The sequence below is a fragment of the Manis pentadactyla genome, chromosome 2 (assembly GCF_030020395.1).
Source record: "Manis pentadactyla isolate mManPen7 chromosome 2, mManPen7.hap1, whole genome shotgun sequence".
Classification (NCBI taxonomy): Eukaryota; Metazoa; Chordata; class Mammalia; order Pholidota; family Manidae; genus Manis; species Manis pentadactyla.
In genome coordinates, this window is record NC_080020.1 from 133623512 (window position 1) to 133643164 (window position 19653).

At 46.8% G+C, this 19653-nt stretch overlaps 1 protein-coding gene across 2 annotated transcripts in view; it reads right to left on the reverse strand.

Moving 5' to 3' along the window:
- Positions 1-19653, reverse strand: part of ANKRD33B (ankyrin repeat domain 33B) — a 94121-nt gene that overhangs the window by 21379 nt on the left and 53089 nt on the right. For both annotated transcript variants that reach the window (XM_057496371.1, XM_036896669.2), the window contains exon 2: positions 7340-7469. In XM_057496371.1, the coding sequence (XP_057352354.1) occupies positions 7340-7469 (130 nt within the window). The remainder of the gene's footprint in view (positions 1-7339; positions 7470-19653) is intronic.

Consider the following 19653-nt stretch of genomic DNA (forward strand, 5'->3'; position numbering starts at 1 on the left):
TTGGAAATAGCACATTCCACCTGCGCTGCAGAAGAGACTTTCCTTCCACCCAGAAAGGGGGAGGGCACACAGCGGGAGGGTGGGGGGACAGGGCGAGGGCAGCGCAGACAGCCTCCAGGACAGCCAGGTGTCTGACTGAGGAGCAGGGTGAGCTCCTGCCCGCCAGAAAGGCTCAGAAAACTGGAGTTTATGGGAAAAGGCAAGGCAGTACTAGGAAACCATTGTTTCCCAAGTTCTCATCTTAATTGAAACACCAGAAACCAAGAAAAAGGAAAACACTTCAAAAAACCACAAAAATCACAGTGGACTCAAACTAAAATCATGACCATGTGAGGTGACAATAAAATTAGATAAATAAAAGGAAGAGGTGTTTATTCCTGGCGTCTGGTCCAGTCACCCGTCCTCCTCTGAAGAGGGGCCCTCCCAAGTCCAGTTCATGAGCCACACCTTGCACGGGCAGCCTGAGCCCACAGCCACCCCTGGGGGTCTCATGGCCACTGTGGCCCCTGCATGGAGCAACATGAACAATGCCAGGCTGGGGCTCAATGCATTTCCTTCAGAATTCTAAAAATAAGTTCAAGGACTGACAAGTTTCAGGGACGACCCAGAGGTGATTTATACCTAACCAACTTTATGTTATCAGCAGTGCAAAAAGACCCCTGCTATTTCTCACGTCACCACGTTCTGTTAAAGATGGCTGAGAAATGAAGAAAGTTAATGCATAACTCCATCCCAGGGATTTGCTACTCATTTCTTTAGTTAGTTTGCTTAATATTTTTTATTTGTTGGGGGTGGGGTGGAGTATGGTAGAAGTTGAAATTACTGGCTGGGTGAGATTTAGGGATTATTTGAGGATTTATTGTCATACATTCTGTCCATTGTAAAGGCCTGATACAGACTTGGCTGTATTTTTATTATGCATTGAGTAACCAAGAAGGTTAGACTTTTCTGAAAACCCCAGACAGACAGCACAAGGCATTTGCATCCTGATTTATACTCACAAACACAGGACTCCCAACTCTCAGACATCCAGAAGGGCTGCAAATACCAAGTAATATAAACATGGCTAGCTTCAAAATTTTCCTTAACCACACAGATTCTGCTGGGGCCAGAGCTGAGCAGACCAAGTCCGTTAGAGTCACTCCGCGGCCCTCAGGAGCTGACTTGGGACACACCCCTGGCAGTGAGATATAAAGGAAACCCTGCTGGGGGCTTCTGGAAATGTTTTCCTGTCTTAGAGAACTGGATACCGGCAGGGATCTGGTCCTCCTTCCCGAAGCTTCCAGGTGTTGCAATGTGAAACCAGGGTGCTCGGAGCTGTGGGGCCATCCTGGATCATAAGGGCAAGGTCAGGAACATTTCTGAGCAGCTGGCCTCAGGTCCTGACAGGAGCTGCTCAATGCAGCAAACGTCCGATTGACACCGTCCGATGTGTTACATGAGAAGGCAGTTTCCTCACTGCTGAAGCCCCATTTCATCAGTTACTCAGCAAATTGCATCTTAACAGATCCTAGGCTCCAGTTAGAATCAGGGAAACACACTCGCAAACAGGAAGGAAAGTCCATTTAGCAAACACTGAAAAATGACTCATCCAGGTTTGCAAGAGTATGCTTGGGAAGAACTTAGTAGAAAGTATCTGTTGGCACAGGTTTTCTAAAGGCCACTTGGCAGCAGCTACATAAACAGTCACCTTCAGAATGTGCATGACCCTTGATGATGCAACTGCATTCCGGGAACATTTCCTTCCCTGCCCAGCTCTGGGCCCTGAAGGCTGACCTCCACCAAGGGTACCTGCCGGGTTTCTTGGCCTGACGGCTCCAGTGTGGCTCAGCAGGGACTGGGCAGAAGGAGAGAGGGGGCTCCTTACCCCTCCCCAGGGGCTGCCGGCTGAACTGTCTCAGGGTACAGCTCCTGCGGGGCAGCCCTGTGCCTGGGCCACTCTCCCCAGGCCCTAACTCTGCCCCCACCATCACTAATAGTTCCCTCGGCAATTCCTGTTCAGCCCTCTGAACACACCTGCTGCTCTGCCTGCTTCCAGCCAGGATGCTGGCAGATACGCCCTCCCCAGAAACACACCCCAGACATGAAGGCCTTCATGACAGCGCATTAGCAATCGGCTAAGGCCGAAACCCTGCGAGCAGCTGACCTCCTGTTTGGAAGCCCGGATTATGTGTGCTTTTGCTCACAGTGGGAGAGCCAGCACTGAGCTCAGTTGTTGGACATGAAGTAATTGCTAAATAAATATTAGTTTTAAAAAAGGATCTTCTGTAGGATGTAAGAGCCACAATTTATTGAACTGTGTCACATATATTGGACATGGTGGACAGGGCCATAAACACACAATCATACCCAGGAATGTGCCACTGTAAAAACAAGGTAATACTGCAGGCAATGGTCAACACGGAAAGATCTCCTAGACCTAAAAATCTTAAATCACAGTCTCTACAGAATTACCCTATTTGTGTAAATAAAAAGCACATGCACCCACATCTGGGTTTGGAAAGGAGAGTGAGTGAGGTCTGAACCTGTAAAAAGCTGGAATGCAGGTGATTTATGAGACAGAATTAGGGACTGTGAAGAAGGACCTTTTTCAAAATAATAATAATACTGTAGTGACTTCTTACTGTACACACATACTACTAGACATCTTTTGGAATTAAAAAATCATCAAACACATAAAACTGGTTATAGAAGTGGATTAAAATGAGACATCACCTGATTCTATCAGCTAAAAGCCCAAACAGCTGGGAAAATAGCAGAGAAAAGCCTGAACAGATCCTCAATTGCTTTCCTTTATTCTCACTTTAATTTGGCTCTGTGTCCCTCTGACAGTATCTCGCCTGAGTCCAGGACTCCCTCAGCCTTTTAATGCCCGCTGAGAGGCAGCCCCAGCCACCATTCAGTCTGGCAGCCTCCAAGGCCCCATGTATCAGTGGGGTCCCCAGACTAGCAGCACTGCCACCTGGGAACTGGTCAAAATGCACCTTCTCAGGCCCCACCTAGACCTTCTCAATTCCAAACTCCAGAGGCAGGGCCAGGCAAACTGCGTTTTAACCAGATCTGTAAGTGGCATAAAACCACACCCGTCCCCTCCGATCTCCCCCAGACAGTTCAATCCTAAAGCCTTGGTGGGGAGTGCAAGGAGGTTCTCCACAGCCTGGGGTGGGTGTCCCAGGGTCAGAACCCAAGGGCAGGAAGGGGGTGTCACGCAGAGAGGAGGGTGGGCCCGGAGACCTGGCTGGCTGCATACGGGGCTTGAGCAAGTCAGGCCCATGCAAGCCAGCAGGAAGAGAAAATGTATTATAAATACTGATTTCTCTTTTAAGAATATGGAAGAGAACCTGTCTACATATCAAATTGTTAACACTGGTTACCTCTAGAAAGTATAACTGGAGAGCATTGGGAGTGAGGAGTTAAGAGATTTTCACCCTTAACTTTAATTGCTTATGTGTGTTTTCCCCAAATATTTGTATTGTTTTGTGATCAACTTCCAAGAACATCAGAGGGACCAAGTAGAGAAAACACCCAGGCGGCCAGCCTCCTGCACGACAGTCCGGGTCACAGCCCTGGCCACGCCCCGCAGCACGCTTACCTGTGATGCCCAAACACTCAGTACCTCCCAGCCATTCCACCCCTAATCACCTAACTGCCCTACAGTCTATCTCAGTCGGGAGGAGAGGCTCCACCGCGGACCCCCAGCTCCCCTCAGGTCAGAGTGAGAAGCCAAGAACACTGAAGTCTTGTCCCCTGTCCCAGCTCCCCAGCTGGATGGGACCAAAAGAACAGGGAGAAGCCCCTGGCAGCAGGGCTGGAAACCATAGAAGGATGCATCCACTTACCAGGAATGTTGCCATTGCCTCTGCGGGAGGCAGTGGAGGTGGGTCAAGCTGCAGGGGACCTCCGGGAACTCTGGCAGAGCCCCAGATTAGGAGGGCGGGGCCAGGAGAAAGGCAGGCCGCAGGGGTGCAGGGAGACCCACCGCTTCCAGCACCCCAGCATCCCAGGCCTTGGTACTGCCCCTGCAGGCCCCTGCTTGGGAGCAGACACCAGGCAAGGGTGGGGGACTTAACCTTGGCTCACAGGGGTGCTGTCCCACCACACACCACTGGGAAGTGACTGCGCAGCATGGGGATGGGAGTGGCTGCCGTGAGGGCACTGAGCCCTGAACATCTCCCTCCGCCACAGACCCTGAGCCACAGACCCTGAGCCGGAAGCGCATGCAGCCTGTCCCTCTCCCTTTGCTGGGCCTCTCTCGAACCCTGACAGGACCCGTCATTGACTTGAAATGCACCAGTCAGGGCAAGCAAGTCAGTGCTAAATATGAGTGTTATGGAAGGAATGTGTCCCCCCCAAATTCTATGTTGAAGCTCCAACCCACAATGTGATGTATTTGGAGACAGGGCCTTTGTGGAAGCGTGGGACCCTGATCTAACAGGATGGTGTCCTCATAAGCGGAGACACCGGAGACCTTGATATCTCTGTCCAACATGTGGGGACACAGAGAGAAGGGTAAGCCAGCCTCCTCCACATTCAGAGAGCAAATCACCTGGCACCTTGACCTTGGACTTCCCAGCCTCCAGAACCATGAGAAACAAATTTCTGTTGGGTAAGCCCCCCAGTGTATGATGTTTATGTTACAGAAGCCCAAACATAAGACCCTATGTAGGCTCAGGAAGGATAAAGTAGATGTAATCCAATGAATGGCATAAAAACAAATTAATGAAGTAATATGAAGAATGTCCCCAGATCTTGGAGTAAAAGGATAGAAAAAGAAAAAACAGTAATAATGAGGGAAAGTTGTGACATGAGTACCAGGTGGCCTAATCTACACCTAAGAAGAAATCTCAGGAAGAAAGAACAAAATGAGGCAGATGCAGTGGCCAAAGCGATTAACCAAAATAATGTTTCCTAAAGTAAGACTATACCTGATGTAAGTCAGAACAAACACAGAGAGAAGGAACTGGGATATAGGGAGGGTTTGTAGGGGGTGGGGAGGGTGTTGCTTGTTCATTTTAATGTCAAGGATGGGGCAGGAGATATTTCCAAATCTAAGCACCATCAGGGAATCAATAAAGGCACAAAGGCAGGTTGGACTCAAACTAGTCCTCTGAAACTAAATGGAAGTAAAAAAAAAGGGGCAAAGAGCAAGTTGTTATTCCTGTATGAATACAAAATACAAACATTTTCAGATAGGCAAGAAATTGGAAAGTACAACATCATGGGTATTAAAACCACAGCTAACACCCCTAACACATACAAAGAGCTCCTGCAAATCAATAAGAAAACATCTTCCTCCTGTACATTCTTTACTATACATGCTCTAGTCCACAGTCATGGGTCCCACTCTACAGATAAGCCTTATCCGTATGCCAGCCGGGACTGGATATGGGACTCCATACTCTCTACCTGCCATGGAGACCTCTTACTTCAATGTCTCAGCGTTTCAAAGCCTGAGCACCAAAATGCAGCCAATGTTTCTCCACCCATTTTTTACATATACCCCTTTACCATTAGCATCACCCCACCCCCCACCCCATCCAGAAGGCCGAAAGCCATCTCAGACCCACTTCTCCCTCATCCACATGACCACCACTTTCCGCCACGCAGCTTCTTCCTCCTTCTCTGCCTCTGAAACCACCTCTGGATACGCCAGCATCACCTGGCCCTGTCACCACACACCCAACCTCATGCTACTTGAATGTATTTCCCTTGCATTACATCCAGACCCTTAATGAGCTGGTTCCTGCCTCTTCCTGGGGCCACCTCTCATCTCTCCTAGGAACACGCAGTCCTACAGCCACACGTGCTCTGCTTGGGCCCCCAGCCTTGGATGCATGAGCCCACCTCTGACATCTCCAACACCCAGCTCTAGCCCCCTTCCCATGAGCCCTGTCCTAAACCACCAGGCTGGGTGGGCTGTTCTAGTCCCAAGGTACCCAGCACACCCCCTCTGTCAGATGGCTCCCTGGAGGATTACTCAAGGGCAGGACTGCCCTTCACTTCAGCGTCTCTCTGGGCCCTGACCCCAATCCTGGCCAGCGGGAGGGGACAGGTGATGCATTGTGATCATGAAACTTCTCCATGTCCTTTTCACTTCTGCAGCTCGGGACCTGGGCTTCAAAGCCCGGAGGGCCTCCCTGGGGGCAAAGCGCTGTGCCTTGAAAGCTGATGAGGTGAACGTGCGGGCACAGCCCTGGCCGCTTTCTAAGTTTGTGGGGTTTTCCACCTTATGAGTCTTGATTGAAAAGCAGTGTGCGCAGACCACTGCCCATTACAGGGAATGAAACTGCCAGGTGCTGGCTATTCTGCTCTTGCCGGCCACCCTGGATTCGAGTCGCCCACGCTGACTCTGACACCAGGAACTCGTGAAGTGCTGCAGGTCAGGGAGGCCTCTCTTTGGTGGCGGCAGCAGACACTCCCTTCCCAGAATCAACGTGCAGTGTGGTTGAAGGCATTGTCTCTGCTTCCAGGCCCTGGGAGCAATTCTCAATGACTCCCAACCACAACGTGAGGCACCCTATGTTCCTTTAATAAACGACCGCCTTTTCTTCCACCTTGGCCAGAAGCAGCTTCTCTGCTACTGAGAACCTGGGACTATGATAGAGATGTAATCTTGGGAGCCAAGAATTTGGGAAGTAGTCAGTTATAAACCTGGTCCAGACCACAGTACAAATGAAGTGTGTCTCTGAAGGGACAAGCATAGCTTCCGTCTTTGTCTCAAAAAAATGTCCAAACACAGTTCTAGAAGAGGAGAGCCACGACGCGGACGGCAATGTGGACTCCTGGGGTGGCCATCCCAGACCAAAGGGCATTCCGGTTAACATCTCCAGGGCTCTTTCGCTAACAGGTCCCACCCCGTTACACTGACTTCCTCTCAGTAAGTTGCTCCTGACTTTACAGCTACCGGCAAAGTGCAAGGTGACCTCGTAAATACATCTATTTTGCACATTAAGCACCACACGTGTCTCTTTCACTATTGAGTCACCAGCATCTTCCGGTTGCCCTTCTCCAATCACTGAGTGGGGTGCGATGCGCTACGTGAGTGACAACAAGTTTGGTTTCCAGCGCAACTTCATCTTCAAAGACTTGGGGCATAACAGCTGGATCTGCCCAGTGCTGGGCTTTGCCCATGCAGTGAACTCTGCCCTGTCCCAAACGCACAAGGACAACATGTATGCACACCGATCAGCCTTTTCTCACACCCCTTAGGAGTTGAACAAGGTTTCTGATCAATTTCCATCCTTGCATTAATCTCATGAGCTGAGTTCATGAGCAGGGCCCCCCGCCTCCTGGCTGCAGCTCCTGGCGCCCTGGGAGGGAAGGAAAAGCCGGGTCTTACCTGCCTGCACAGCTGTGATTAGGGCCGTGTTCCCCTCGTTGTCCTGCCAGTTGACGTCAACGTGGGGGCACTCGGCTAAGACCACCACGGTATCCACAAAGCCGTGGTAGCAGGCGACAATAAGGCAGGTCTAGGAACGAAGAGGGAGGCGGGTCAGAGGGGCGGAGCCTCAGCAGACCCCACGTGCACCCACTGCCCCGGAGGCCGGACCGGTAGCCAGGGGAGCAGGGAGGAGCCCGAGTCCCCGTTCCCGGCTGCAGTTAATACAAGCCGGCCATCTGTCCATTCTCACATGTTGGTTGAGCACAGGCCATCGTTGGGAACAACGATCCTGGCCCTCAGGAGGAAAACAATCAAACTACAAACCTAACACATAAGCCAGTGATAGCGTGTGTCAGGGTGTAGACCAGGACAAGGGAGGTTGTGAGCCTGCGAGGACGTGGCTCAGTCCCAACAGGGGCTCAGAGTGGGCGCCCCAGGAAGGAGGTAAGGGAAGAAGCCAAGGGAAAGTCGGGGGCATGTCCAAGCAGAGGCCAGTGCCTGTGTCTAGGTAGGATCCCCAGGCAGGGACCAGCCAGGGACCAGGCAGCCCAGGGGCTGGAGCAGAGGGCACGAGAGGAAGAAGTCGGAGAAGCAACAGAAACTCAAGAGGCCAGCACAGACTCTGGGGTTTGCTGGGTGTGAGACGGGGCCATTTGGAGGAGCCAGTTGTCAATTTTCTGCATCTACTCTACCTGCTGGATGGAAAACAGACTGGGGTGGAAGCAGGGAAACCAGCTCAGGAGTACAGCTTGACAAAAAATAAATTTTCAGTCTTTGTCTCCAAGGTTCCTGGCACACAGCTCCTTAGCCCTTGGAATTTACTGTTTTTGTATATGCTAATGAGATGTGTATGAGGGTAGGGCCTTCCGTAGCTTCAGGATGGAGGCCCGGGTGTAGAAAAACCAACCACCATCCATCCCCCACCACCCAAACCCCACCTCCAGGGCAGGGAGAGGGGTGAAGACTGGGCTCGGTCAACAATGGTCAAGGATTTAATAGCTACAACAGAACATGCCTACTTAATGAGAGCTTCATAAAAACCCCTAACCACGGAGTTTGGGAAGCTTCTGGGTGGGTGGCCCTATCAAGGCACTGTGAGGAGGGTGGCGCCCCAGAGAGGGCACACCTCACCTCTTCCCCACACCTCGTCCTGTGTGTCACCTCCATTTGACTGCCCGAGCTGCATCCTTGATAACAAAGAAGTGATAGAGAGTAAAAGTGCTTTTCTGTGAGCCGTTCTAGCAGGTCATCAAACCTGAGGAACCTCCCAGATGTTAAGTGGGTTGGTAAAAAGGCAGCCTCTGGGTCAAGCCTGGCGTCTGAAGTTGGGGGTGATCTTGTGGGGCTGAGCCCTTCACCTGTGGAGTCTGCACCAGCTCTGGACAGTCGGAGAGAATGGAACTGAATTGGTAGACACCTTATTTGTGCTAGAAAATTGGAGTTAGTGTGGGAAAGTGACATGTATTTGGTGTCAGGAAAAAAGCCCTGGGCGGGGGGGGGGGGGTTGCTCCTGCAGATACCAGGCAGGTGACAGTGGAAGCCCTCACAAGAACCTGACCCTGCTGGCAGTCTGTCTCAGGTTTCCAGCCTCCAGAACTGTGAGAAATAAATTTCTCTTGATGAGCCACCCATTTTATGGTGTTTTGTTATAGCAGCTGAGCTAAGACATCTTGTAACAAAAGAAAATAATCTGAGGCACAGGTTCATCTCCAACACGTGGATTCATTCCTGGACTCAGTGGTGTGCTAAAACCCAACCCGGGGTAACATCAATCTGCAGTTATAGATCATGGGTCCCTGAGCACCACCAGCCACACCCACCACCTCATGGGGGTGCCAAGTTTAAGTTTAGAGCAACTCCGCGGTGGCCCAGCTCTGTTTTGGCCAGATTTTCAGTAAGAATGTAATTTTTCATGGAACAAGGGGAGGGTATGGGCAACCCCAAGTGGTTATCTTAGTAAGGCTCCCTCCTAGTTGCCCTCTCAAAAGAATATTAAATCACACAGACTGGAATTTTTTAATTCATCCACACTGCAGCATAATGGACTCTCAGTCTGTGACTACAGTAGGGCTATTTAAAAGGCTCCAGTCTGTGCATTCTCCAAAACAGGTCACCCCATCTGTAGAGTGAAATGTTTCAGAACAATTTAATTTAAAGAGAAAAGAGCATGAAATGAGCCCAGGCAGACGACACTCTGAAGCTGTGAAGGCTTTCAGTTTCTCTGAACGTCAGACTTCACCACCACCACCACTTCCATTTTCCCAGCTAACTTGACTGGCTCAGAGTTGCATAAATGGTCCAAAAACTTGTGCTTCCTGGTAAGCACCAAAATCTCATTTTGAACTTTTTTGGATGCAAGTATTTCTCAAGTATTCTATGATTTCCTGATGTATAAATAAGGCTTGCTGGACACAGTGTGACTTCTTCTTTTTTATATAATTACACCAGAAACTCATATTTGTTACAGAAAAAGTCTGCAATCAAAAGAAAAAAAAATACCTATGCACTCCACACACACACACTTTTCTTTAAACCAAAAAAGGATTATCTGCTCTATGTTTCAGTGAGGAATACATCAGCAACATCTTTTCACATCAATAAAAAGACTTCCATGTCAACATTTCCAGTAGATATGGAGTAATATATTCTACATCTGGCAGAATCACAGTTTTTAATAAATACCTGCTCTTGGATACTGAGATTACTTCCCATTTTTTCTCTATTTGAGTTAAGCCTGCAAGGAAGGTCCCCACAGCTAAGGCTTTGTGCATACCCCTCCTTACTGTCTCAGGAGATATAAAGCATATTTCTGGATTAAAGGGAAGAGGTATTTTGCAAGCTTTGAACACACCTGCAAATGTGACCTTCAGGAACACCACCAAGGACATCCGCCTTTGCCAGTCCAGCCGTCCAGCCTGGATGGACTCTGGGTTAAAAGGAGGAATTTCCAATGGCAGATAACAGAGGGGTGCTCTCCAGTTCTCCAGAAGTACCTGGGTCCCGGTTCAGCCTCCTGTCCTTTTGGGGTCACCTTCACCTCTGTTCCTTGCCACCCCAACCACTAAGAGGGCCTGTTCTGGAACCACAGCCCCTTCCAGCCACGTAAGCCAACACTTCCCAAAATGTGCAACATTGAAAACTTTCAGCATAACCTTATGTCAGAAACAAAGATTATCAGGGGGAAAAAGATAACTAAACTTGAGGGCACTTAATAAAATGGTATCAGACACCAAAGTTACAGCTTTTGTCTTCCCATGCAGAGACTTCCATTACTCTTCAAAATCATTACCTTTATCCCTTACCTTCTAGGCATGTGTTCCAAAAGTCTGATGATTTCCATGCTTAAAATGAGTGTTTACCTATAGTTTCAACTCTCCGTTTTCGCTGGAGAGTCTTGGTGCCTCCAACAGGAAAGTGGAAAGGGAGGTACAATCTTTGACAATCCCTGACCATGGTCTCAAGAAAAACTGTAACAAAACACTTGTCACAAAAGCAAATATTGTCCACTTACTAAATCAACAGAAGTCTCCTCACAGACTGAAGCCATAAGCAGTTTGCTTTTAAATTTTTTAATTTGCCAGAAGCAAAATGTTCATGAAAATAAAATAATGTTATCAAGAAAAAAAAAATTCAACCTGCAAGTGGAAGCCTCCATTTGGAGGTCACCTAGAAATTCTAGGCCCTCAAAACACAAGCCTAATTTTCAAAGCCTAAACACCATAGAAAAGCCAGAGCAATAACAACACAACAACAACAAAAATAATAAGTTGAGATGTTTCCACTTAAAAATTATAAGGGTCTGTACATCGAAAAACAAAAATATACAAATTAAAACCCCACTCTTTTGCAGGAAGAAAGGATGATAATAACACCAGGATTCTAATGACATCATGTATTATGTTAACAGATCAAAGGGGTGGAGAGGGGAAGATAGTTGATCATCATCTCAACAGACACACACACACACACACACAAACCAGAAAACATCTAGAAGGATTACACCAAAATATTAAGGGCAAAATCCTCTTTAGAAGTAATGGGATTGGAGGAGGGGGGTATGTGTGACGGTTTATTTTGTGTGTCATCATTTTATATGTACCCGGACATTTGGTCTAACATTCTAAATGTTTGTATGAAAGTATTTTTTTATGAGGTTATCATTTAAATCAGTAGCTACCAAGTAAAGCAAATTGCTCTCCACAATGTGGGTGGGCCTCATCCAATAAGTTGAAGACCCACATAGTACAAAGACGGACATTCCCCAAGCAAGAAGGAATTCTGCCGGCAGACCATGTGTGAGCTTGAACTGCAACTCCTCCCTGGGTCATCCTGCAGCTTGGACTTGCCAGTTGGTTCATTCCACAATAGTGTGAACAAATTCCTTAAAAATAATCTGTGTGGTATATCTATAGATGTCTGTAAGTAACATACAGTTAGATGCAGAGCTCTATCTAACTATAGATCTCTGCATGTATGTGTGTATGTGTGTATCTATTTGACTTTACATGTATCTACAGATAGCTATAGATACACACACACTCCCTATTGGTTCTATTTCTCTAGAAACCCTGATTAATACAGAGCAGTTGTGGAAGGAACACTTTGGAAGAACAACTTTTCACTTGTCACTCTATATGTTTCTGTACACTTCGAATTCTTCCAAACAAAGCTGTATTCATGAGGAACACACATGATGCTAATTCACAGTGAAAAACAAGCAAACATAATGTTTACATTAATAATGTTCTCATTAGGAAATACAGTGTTACAACCACTATTGCAAACAGCTGAAGAAGAACCATCTGTGAAGGTGGGGAGGGCAGTGGGCAGAGGAAATGGAAGCTGACAAATAGCCAAGGGAGGAGACTGGGACGCTGTGGAGTGCAGGATCCCACAGCCATATGGTACGGTAATAGTCTAGTAATTATCCTGATCACCCAGAAGGAAAGGGTATTCCCCATGTTCTAATGTGAGAAAAAATCCCATCATGTGTAGTATAATTTTTAAAGTTCAGAACCAAGAGAATAAACTTTAGTTGCCTGAAAGTCATTTCTATAAAACACCTTTCTCTGTAGTAATACCAATGAGAGGAAGGGGAAAATGTCTACGTGGCTTTATAAAAGAACTTAAGAATTCCGGTCCTTTGAAGATACTCCGTATTTCTAAAAGGCAGCCATGAGTTCCCACTAGCACAGGTGTAATAAATCGTTGGGTAAAGTGTGTTAGGCATAGTTTCAATAATCTAGTTTATCAAGCATCACAATGAGAAAGTAAATCCCAGGAGGGGAATTTGATCTCCGATGGTCACGGCCAAGTCCCCAGCTCAAGAACAACGCTAAGCTGACACATACATGTTGGTAAATGAATGAATACTAGGATTTTTAGTTCCCAGATGGTGAATGGATTGACCTCTGGACTGTCACAGTTCATGTCAAGGGCATAGCTGGAACTCTCTGGACAGCGGTGTCCACCCTGCACGTTTGGAAGGCAGAAAAATCCAGCAACTACTCCCACAGTAATGCTGCCTGAACTTGAGTCCTTAAATAACTTTATTACTTGATAAAATGTTTTTGTGTTAGGTATCTCATAACACCTTTGCAGATTTCTGCGATGGGGAGTTTTTCACTGAGGAATGTTCCCAGTCCCCTGAAACATGTCTACAATTGAAGTGGCCGATTAGGTCAGGAGAGTGACAGTCCATAATCTCTAGAGGATTGTTTGTGAACCTGGAAACCTGTCAGACAACCATTACAAAAGTGGGCCTTCCAGAACTGAAAGCCAAGTTTTCTTTTGTTTAACTTCTAAGATGATGCGAATTAAAATCAGGGCCAGAGACAAGAATCTTCCACAGGGAAGGTGGATGGAGGTGGGAATTCAGGATAAAAAGAAATTATACTGCTGGTCACACCAAATACAGTGGGTTGAGAGGGATGAGTCCCGGTGAGGGACTGGCTTTTGGGGTCACCCCACTGGGTGCTGTGGGCCTCCGTGGGCTCGGATTTTCCATGCTCAAAGTCTTTGGGGAAAAAAACACCTCATTAAGCTATTCTCCCACCTAGATTCTAAAGCAAGGTTATTTTATAAAAGACTTGATAATCCTAATTTCCCATAGCACCAGTTCATTATTTCAACCTATTATAGAAAAAAAAACGTGAGTCATGAAGCTGCCAGCCCAGATCCACAAGCAGGAATCCCACAGACGACAGGGGCAGCCAGGGCAGGGCATCCTCAGATTGCGTGCTGTGGACAGAAGCCCCAGCAGGTGCACCACTGCTCGGCTTAAATTCATCATTAAACAAAGACATGGAGTCGTCGGAGGTAAGCCTTTCCCCACTAAGCCTCAGTGCTGTTAATGAACTCGACCGCAAAGCCAGGACAGCAAACCTCTCTCTGAAGTGCCTCCCCAGGAATTCACATTTGTGCAATTTTTACGCCATGACATCTATTTTCTGTACACACAGCTGATAAAATGCAATTGGTGTGATTTTTTTTGTATCTTGAGCCAGATTACTTTCTGCAATGTGTTGTTACAAGTTTGGAAGGTCTACGGCATGTCCAGGTCTGGTAATGAGGGCTGGGGGTTGACCACCTGGCCAGCAGATAGGTCCTCAGGGATCATCCCCTGCAGGAGACAGCCCCAGCACCTCAGAGGCTGGCTCACAGGACCGAGTCCCACAGAGCATTCCAAGGGAGCTCGTGCAGCTAAACCAGGGGCCTCCTTGTGCTGGTGCAGAGCTATGCTGGCTTCCAGCCAGGGATCAGTGTGTGGCCCCTGATAATCTGCCTGCACCTCTGCCCAACGTGCTCCTCACTATGAGTGTGCATGAGTGTTTATCACAAAAAAGTCCCAAACATTGAGAAAAGAAAACTAGACAGTAATAGAACAAACACCCATGTCTCATCAGCTACATTAACAAAGGCTATCATTTTGTCATGATTGCTTCAAACTTTTGTAAGAAATCAACATTCTGGAAGCTGACGTTCCTTTCTGTACCCTTCCCCCCAAAGGTGACCACTGTGATGAGCTGCTGTGCACTCTGATTTCACTTTCGAGTTTTACTGCCTGTGCATGTATCCATAACAGTACATTAAATATAGAGTTTTATTCTGTAGTATAAATATTTACCAAAAAAAAAGTATTCCATGTAATTATGAGCCTGCAAACTTGATTTACTCCATGCTAGATGCTGAGATCTACCCACAGCTCAGTCAAGCACATCATGAGTACTACCGTGTCTCTGCATATGGATCCCTCGCTAGTCATTTATCCCCCAAACTCACAGACACTTCTTTCCAAAGTCCCAGAGCTGTAGACATGGAGCCCTGAAATAAAAAACTTGATCTTGGTCTGTATGTCCTGATGCACCCAAGACAGAGGGCACATTGGAATCTACACCTGTAAATTAGGGTTTCTTGGCCACAGCACTATTTACATTTGGGGTGACAGGTGTTACTGGGTGGGGCGGCCCCATGTATTGTAGGATGTCTGGCTGCATGCCTGGTCTCTACTCCATGAAGGCCAGTAGCATCCTTTACCTACCACTTGTAGCAACCAAAATGTCTCCACACATGGCCAGTGTCCCCCAGGCAAGAACTGCCTTGGTAAGTGGACTAGAGGGGGCAGAAAGCTGCCAATTCTCTCCAAAGTGGTCACACTACTTAAGGGCCACCATCGTTGTGTGTAGGCTACCAGTGTCTGTATTCTCAGCGACCTTCAACACTTCAATGACTGCATACGGGTCCCTCGCTAGTCATTTATCCCCCAAACTGACAAAGCAAAGGCCCACTTCTGATTATCATCCATCCGAGGGGAACACATTATTGCTGTGTTTTTAACTTGCATTCCCCTGACTTCCAGTCACACCAAAGACACTTCACTCTGTTCACTGACCATCCTCACTTCCTTTCCAGTGAATGACTTATTTATACCCTTTCCCCATCTCCTTGAGCTTATTTTCCTAATTGATTGGTCTGCATTCTTTATATATTCACAGTCAGCATTATCCAACAGAAATACAATGGGAGCCATGGGAGCCACACAGTTAGTTACATTTTCTGACAGCCACATTAAGAAAAGCAGAAGGAGGTGGGTGAAATTTATTTTAATAGCGTATTTTATTTAACCCCACATATACATATATATAATATAGACAGTAGTGTACATTTATAAATGTATCTGTAAGTTTACTGTTTACTTTTTCCTTGGGAAAAACTGTGCTTTAAGATTATGTCTTTGCTACTTGCATGGTCATAAAGTACACTTTCATTTACAAAATGATGGGGATAGAATTTATGATTGTTTTTAATTTCTTTCTTAGCTGAAAAATCAAAATGTGGCAATTATGTAATGCCACATATCCCAAAACATTTTACACAAAGCCAGTCCGCCAGCCTGGGAACCACTCTGCTGTGTGGTGCCATTCAGTGCCTAGGCATGCTGGCACCCATGGCTTCAGATCTCCAACCTGCCCTTCCATGCCTCCAAGCCTCCCCACACGCAGTGGCCTCTGCCGGGAGTTCTCTCCTGCCCACCCCACAGCCCCCCATCACCCAGTCGGCCTGGCACGTGTCTGATTCTCCAGCAAGTTCTGGCTCAAGCCCCTGTACACCCATGTTCCGAAGGTCCCACTGTGCTGCCTTGCACACACCACCCCTCACTGGAAGGTGGGCTCCACGTAGAGAAGGACTACATCTTTTTTTTTGGTGTAATTAATCTACAATTACATGAGGAACATTATGTTTACTAGACTCCCACTTCACCAAGTCCCCCCCACAAACCCCATTACAGTCACATCAGCGTAGTAAAATGCCATAGAATCACTACTACTTGTCTTCTCTGTGTGGCACAACCCTCCCTGTACCCCCCCACTATACATGCTAATCATAAGGCCCCCTTTCTTCCTCCCCCCACCCCATTATCCCTCCCTTCCCACCCATCCTCTCCAGTCCCTTTCCCTTTGGTAACTGTTAGTCTATTCTTGGGTTCTGTGTCACTGCTGTTGTTTTGTTCCTCCAGTTTTTTCTTTGTTCTTATACTCCACATATGAGTGAAATCATTTGGTACTTGTCTTTCTCTGCCTGGCTTATTTCACTGAGCATAATACCCTCTAGCTCCATCCATGTTGTTGCAAATGGTAGGATTTGTTTTCTTCTTATGGCTGAATAATATTCCATTGTGTATATGTACCACATCTTCTTTATCCATTCATCTACTGATGGACACTTAGGTTGCTTCCGTTTCTTGGCTATTGTAAATAGTGCTGCGATAAACATAGGGGTGCATCTGTCTTTTTGAAACTGGAGTGCTGCATCCTTAGGGTAAATTCCTAGAAATGGAATTCCTGGGTCAAATGGTAAGTCTATTTTGAGGTTTTTGAGGAACCTCCATACTGATTTCCACAATGGTTGAACTAGTTTACATTCCCACCAATGGTGTAGGAGGGTTCCCCTTTTCCACAACCTCGCCAACATGTGTTGTTGTTTGTCTTTTGGATGGTGGTGATCCTTACTGGTGTGAGGTGATATCTCATTGTGGTTTTAATTTGCATTTCTCTGACAACTAGTGATGTGGAGCATCTTTTCATGTGTCTGTTGGCCATCTGAATTTCTTCTTTGGAGAACTGTCTGTTCAGCTCCTCTGCCCATTTTTTAATTAGATTTTTTGCTTTTTGTTTGTTGACGTGCGTGAGCTCTTTATATATTTTGGATGTCAACCCTTTATCAAATCTGTCTTTTATGAATATATTCTCCCATAGGACTACATCTTTTTAAGGCTGTTTGGCCAGCATCTGACTCTACAAGTCACTCGGCAACCCTTGTTGAATGAATGAAGCACCCCTGAAATGTTTCAGTGCCTCCCACCTCACACAGGGCTTGCCTTACTCTAAACCGAGTGCTGACACATGTGACATGATCTTCAAGCTTTTTATCTTACTTGTATATTCAAGTAAGGAAACCACCTGACGTTGCAGGGCAACCTCAAAGGAGACAGCTGTCTGTAGTGTGGTAAGCGTCACCCCAGACTGGTGCTGCCTAGTCTGGCACCATAGATGCGAAAGCAACAGCCAAATGCAAAGAAAACAAGAGTGGGTTCAAGAATTCCACCCTGGGGAACTCACGTTCAGGACATCAAAAGTATGTCAAGAGATCTTCATAAAGATCTGTAACTTGCAAAACCCTGAAAATAACACAGCAAGAGATGACTGGCTAATTAAACACACCCCGTGGGGTACTATGTCCTCCCCAGCCAGATGAGGCCGGAATGCAGGTGCTGATGTGGAAAGATCCTGGCCAGACCCCAGTAAGTAAAAAATAATAATCAGACAGCGGGTGTATGTCACCTCTCCCTGTATGAGCTTCTAAAATGCATGCATGGCTCCTGCAAAGGCTAAGTTCATAAAAAATCTTTTATTGTCCAAAGAAGATATAAGAACTGTAACTGGCCACCCCCAAGATAAGAGAGGAGGCTTTAAGGTTTTATTAAGTATTTTGGATCTGTTTCCAAAATACGTAATATTTTAGGTGCACACCTTTTCAAATTATGCAAATGAAGTTACTTTGGCGATGGGATTATAGGTGATATTTATGTTTTTATTCATGCTTTTCTACATCAAGGAAAGAGATGCCTAATAAAGTGTTTTAAATAAGGAAATAGCAAACTTTAAAGATAAAATGTATAAAACATATCAGGAAAATTCAGTCAGAGGCACAGCTCACCTGGTAGCCTTTAAATAAGGAGTAAACAGATTCAAGGTTGTCATGATTCAGAACAATTCCCCTTTAGACTAAACTGTGCATAAAATATGAATTATTATCACTAAAAACTTCATTTGAATTTATTATTTTAGATTGTTAGTCATTTTAGGAAACTACTTTAACCATAGTCTCTCTTCAAATCATATATATATAATATACAATACATATCAGCACCCTGTTTAATATTCCCAGTACTGGCAATGGTTTGCACATGGTCATCTACCAAACACTCAGTGATAGAGAACCACACCTGTTCACTGACAGGTGACCTGAAGGCAGCCATTGTCAATAAGAATGACCTGTTCCTCACACCATTTATTCTCTTAATCTTTTTGAATTAAGCTTGGAATCTTTACAATGGATATACAAAACTCAACGGAGGAGGGGCGGGAGATGGCGGCGTGAGTAGAGCAGCGGAAATCTCCTCCCAAAACAACATATATCTATGAAAATATAACAAAGACAACCCTTCCTAGAATAAAGACCAGAGGACACAGGACAATATCCAGACCACATCCGCACCTGAGAGAACCCAGTGCCTCGCGAAGGGGGTAAGATACAAACCCCGGCCCCGCGGGAGCCGAGCGCCCCTCCCCCCAGCTCCCGGCGGGAGAAGAATAGGCAGAGCGGGAGGGAGACGGAGCCCAGGACTGCCGAACACCCAGCCCCCGCCATCCGGGCCAGAGTGCAGGGCCCTGGATACTAGGAAAACAGGGCAGCAAGAACAGTGAGCGGGCACTGGAGGCCGGGCGCCAGAGGACATAAGAAAAGAGCGCGACCATTTTTTTTTTTTTGCTTTTTTGCTGTTTTGTTTTGGCGAGCGCTTTTTGGAAGTCTTAAAGGGATACGGACCCCAATACTAGGGAAACAGGGCAGAAAGATCGGTGAGCAGAGGCCTGAGGCTGGCACCGGAGAATAAAGTAAAACGAGCGACCACCTTTTTTTTTTTTTTTTAAATTAAAAACCTTTTTTTTTTTTAATTTAAAAACTTTTTTCTTTTTTTTTTTTTTTTGGTGGTCGTTGTTTTGTTTTGGCGGGTGCTTTTTGGAAGTCTTAAAGGGGCAGGGCAGGTCACTTAATCCAGAGGTAGGGAATCCGGAGATCTCTGGGCACCCTAACCCCTGGGCTGCAGGGAGCAGGGAGGCCCCTTACGGAGATAAATAGCCTCCCAGCAGCTCCTGCTCCAACGCGACTCCACCATTTTGGAGTACCTGCCCGAGCCAGGCCACGCCCACAGCAACAGCGGAGATTAACTCCATAGCAGCCGGGCAGGAAGCAGAAGCCCTGTCTGCACGCAGCTGTGCAGCACAAGCCACTAGAGGCCGCTGTTCCCCCAGGAGAGGAGGGCCACAAACCAACAAGAAGGGAAGTCCTTCCAGCCGTCACTCGTCCCAGCTCTGCAGACTATTCCTATCACCATGAAAAGGCAAAGCTACAGGCAGACAAAGATCACAGAGACAACACCAGAGAAGGAGACAGACCTAACCAGTCTTCCTGACAAAGAATTCAAAATAAGA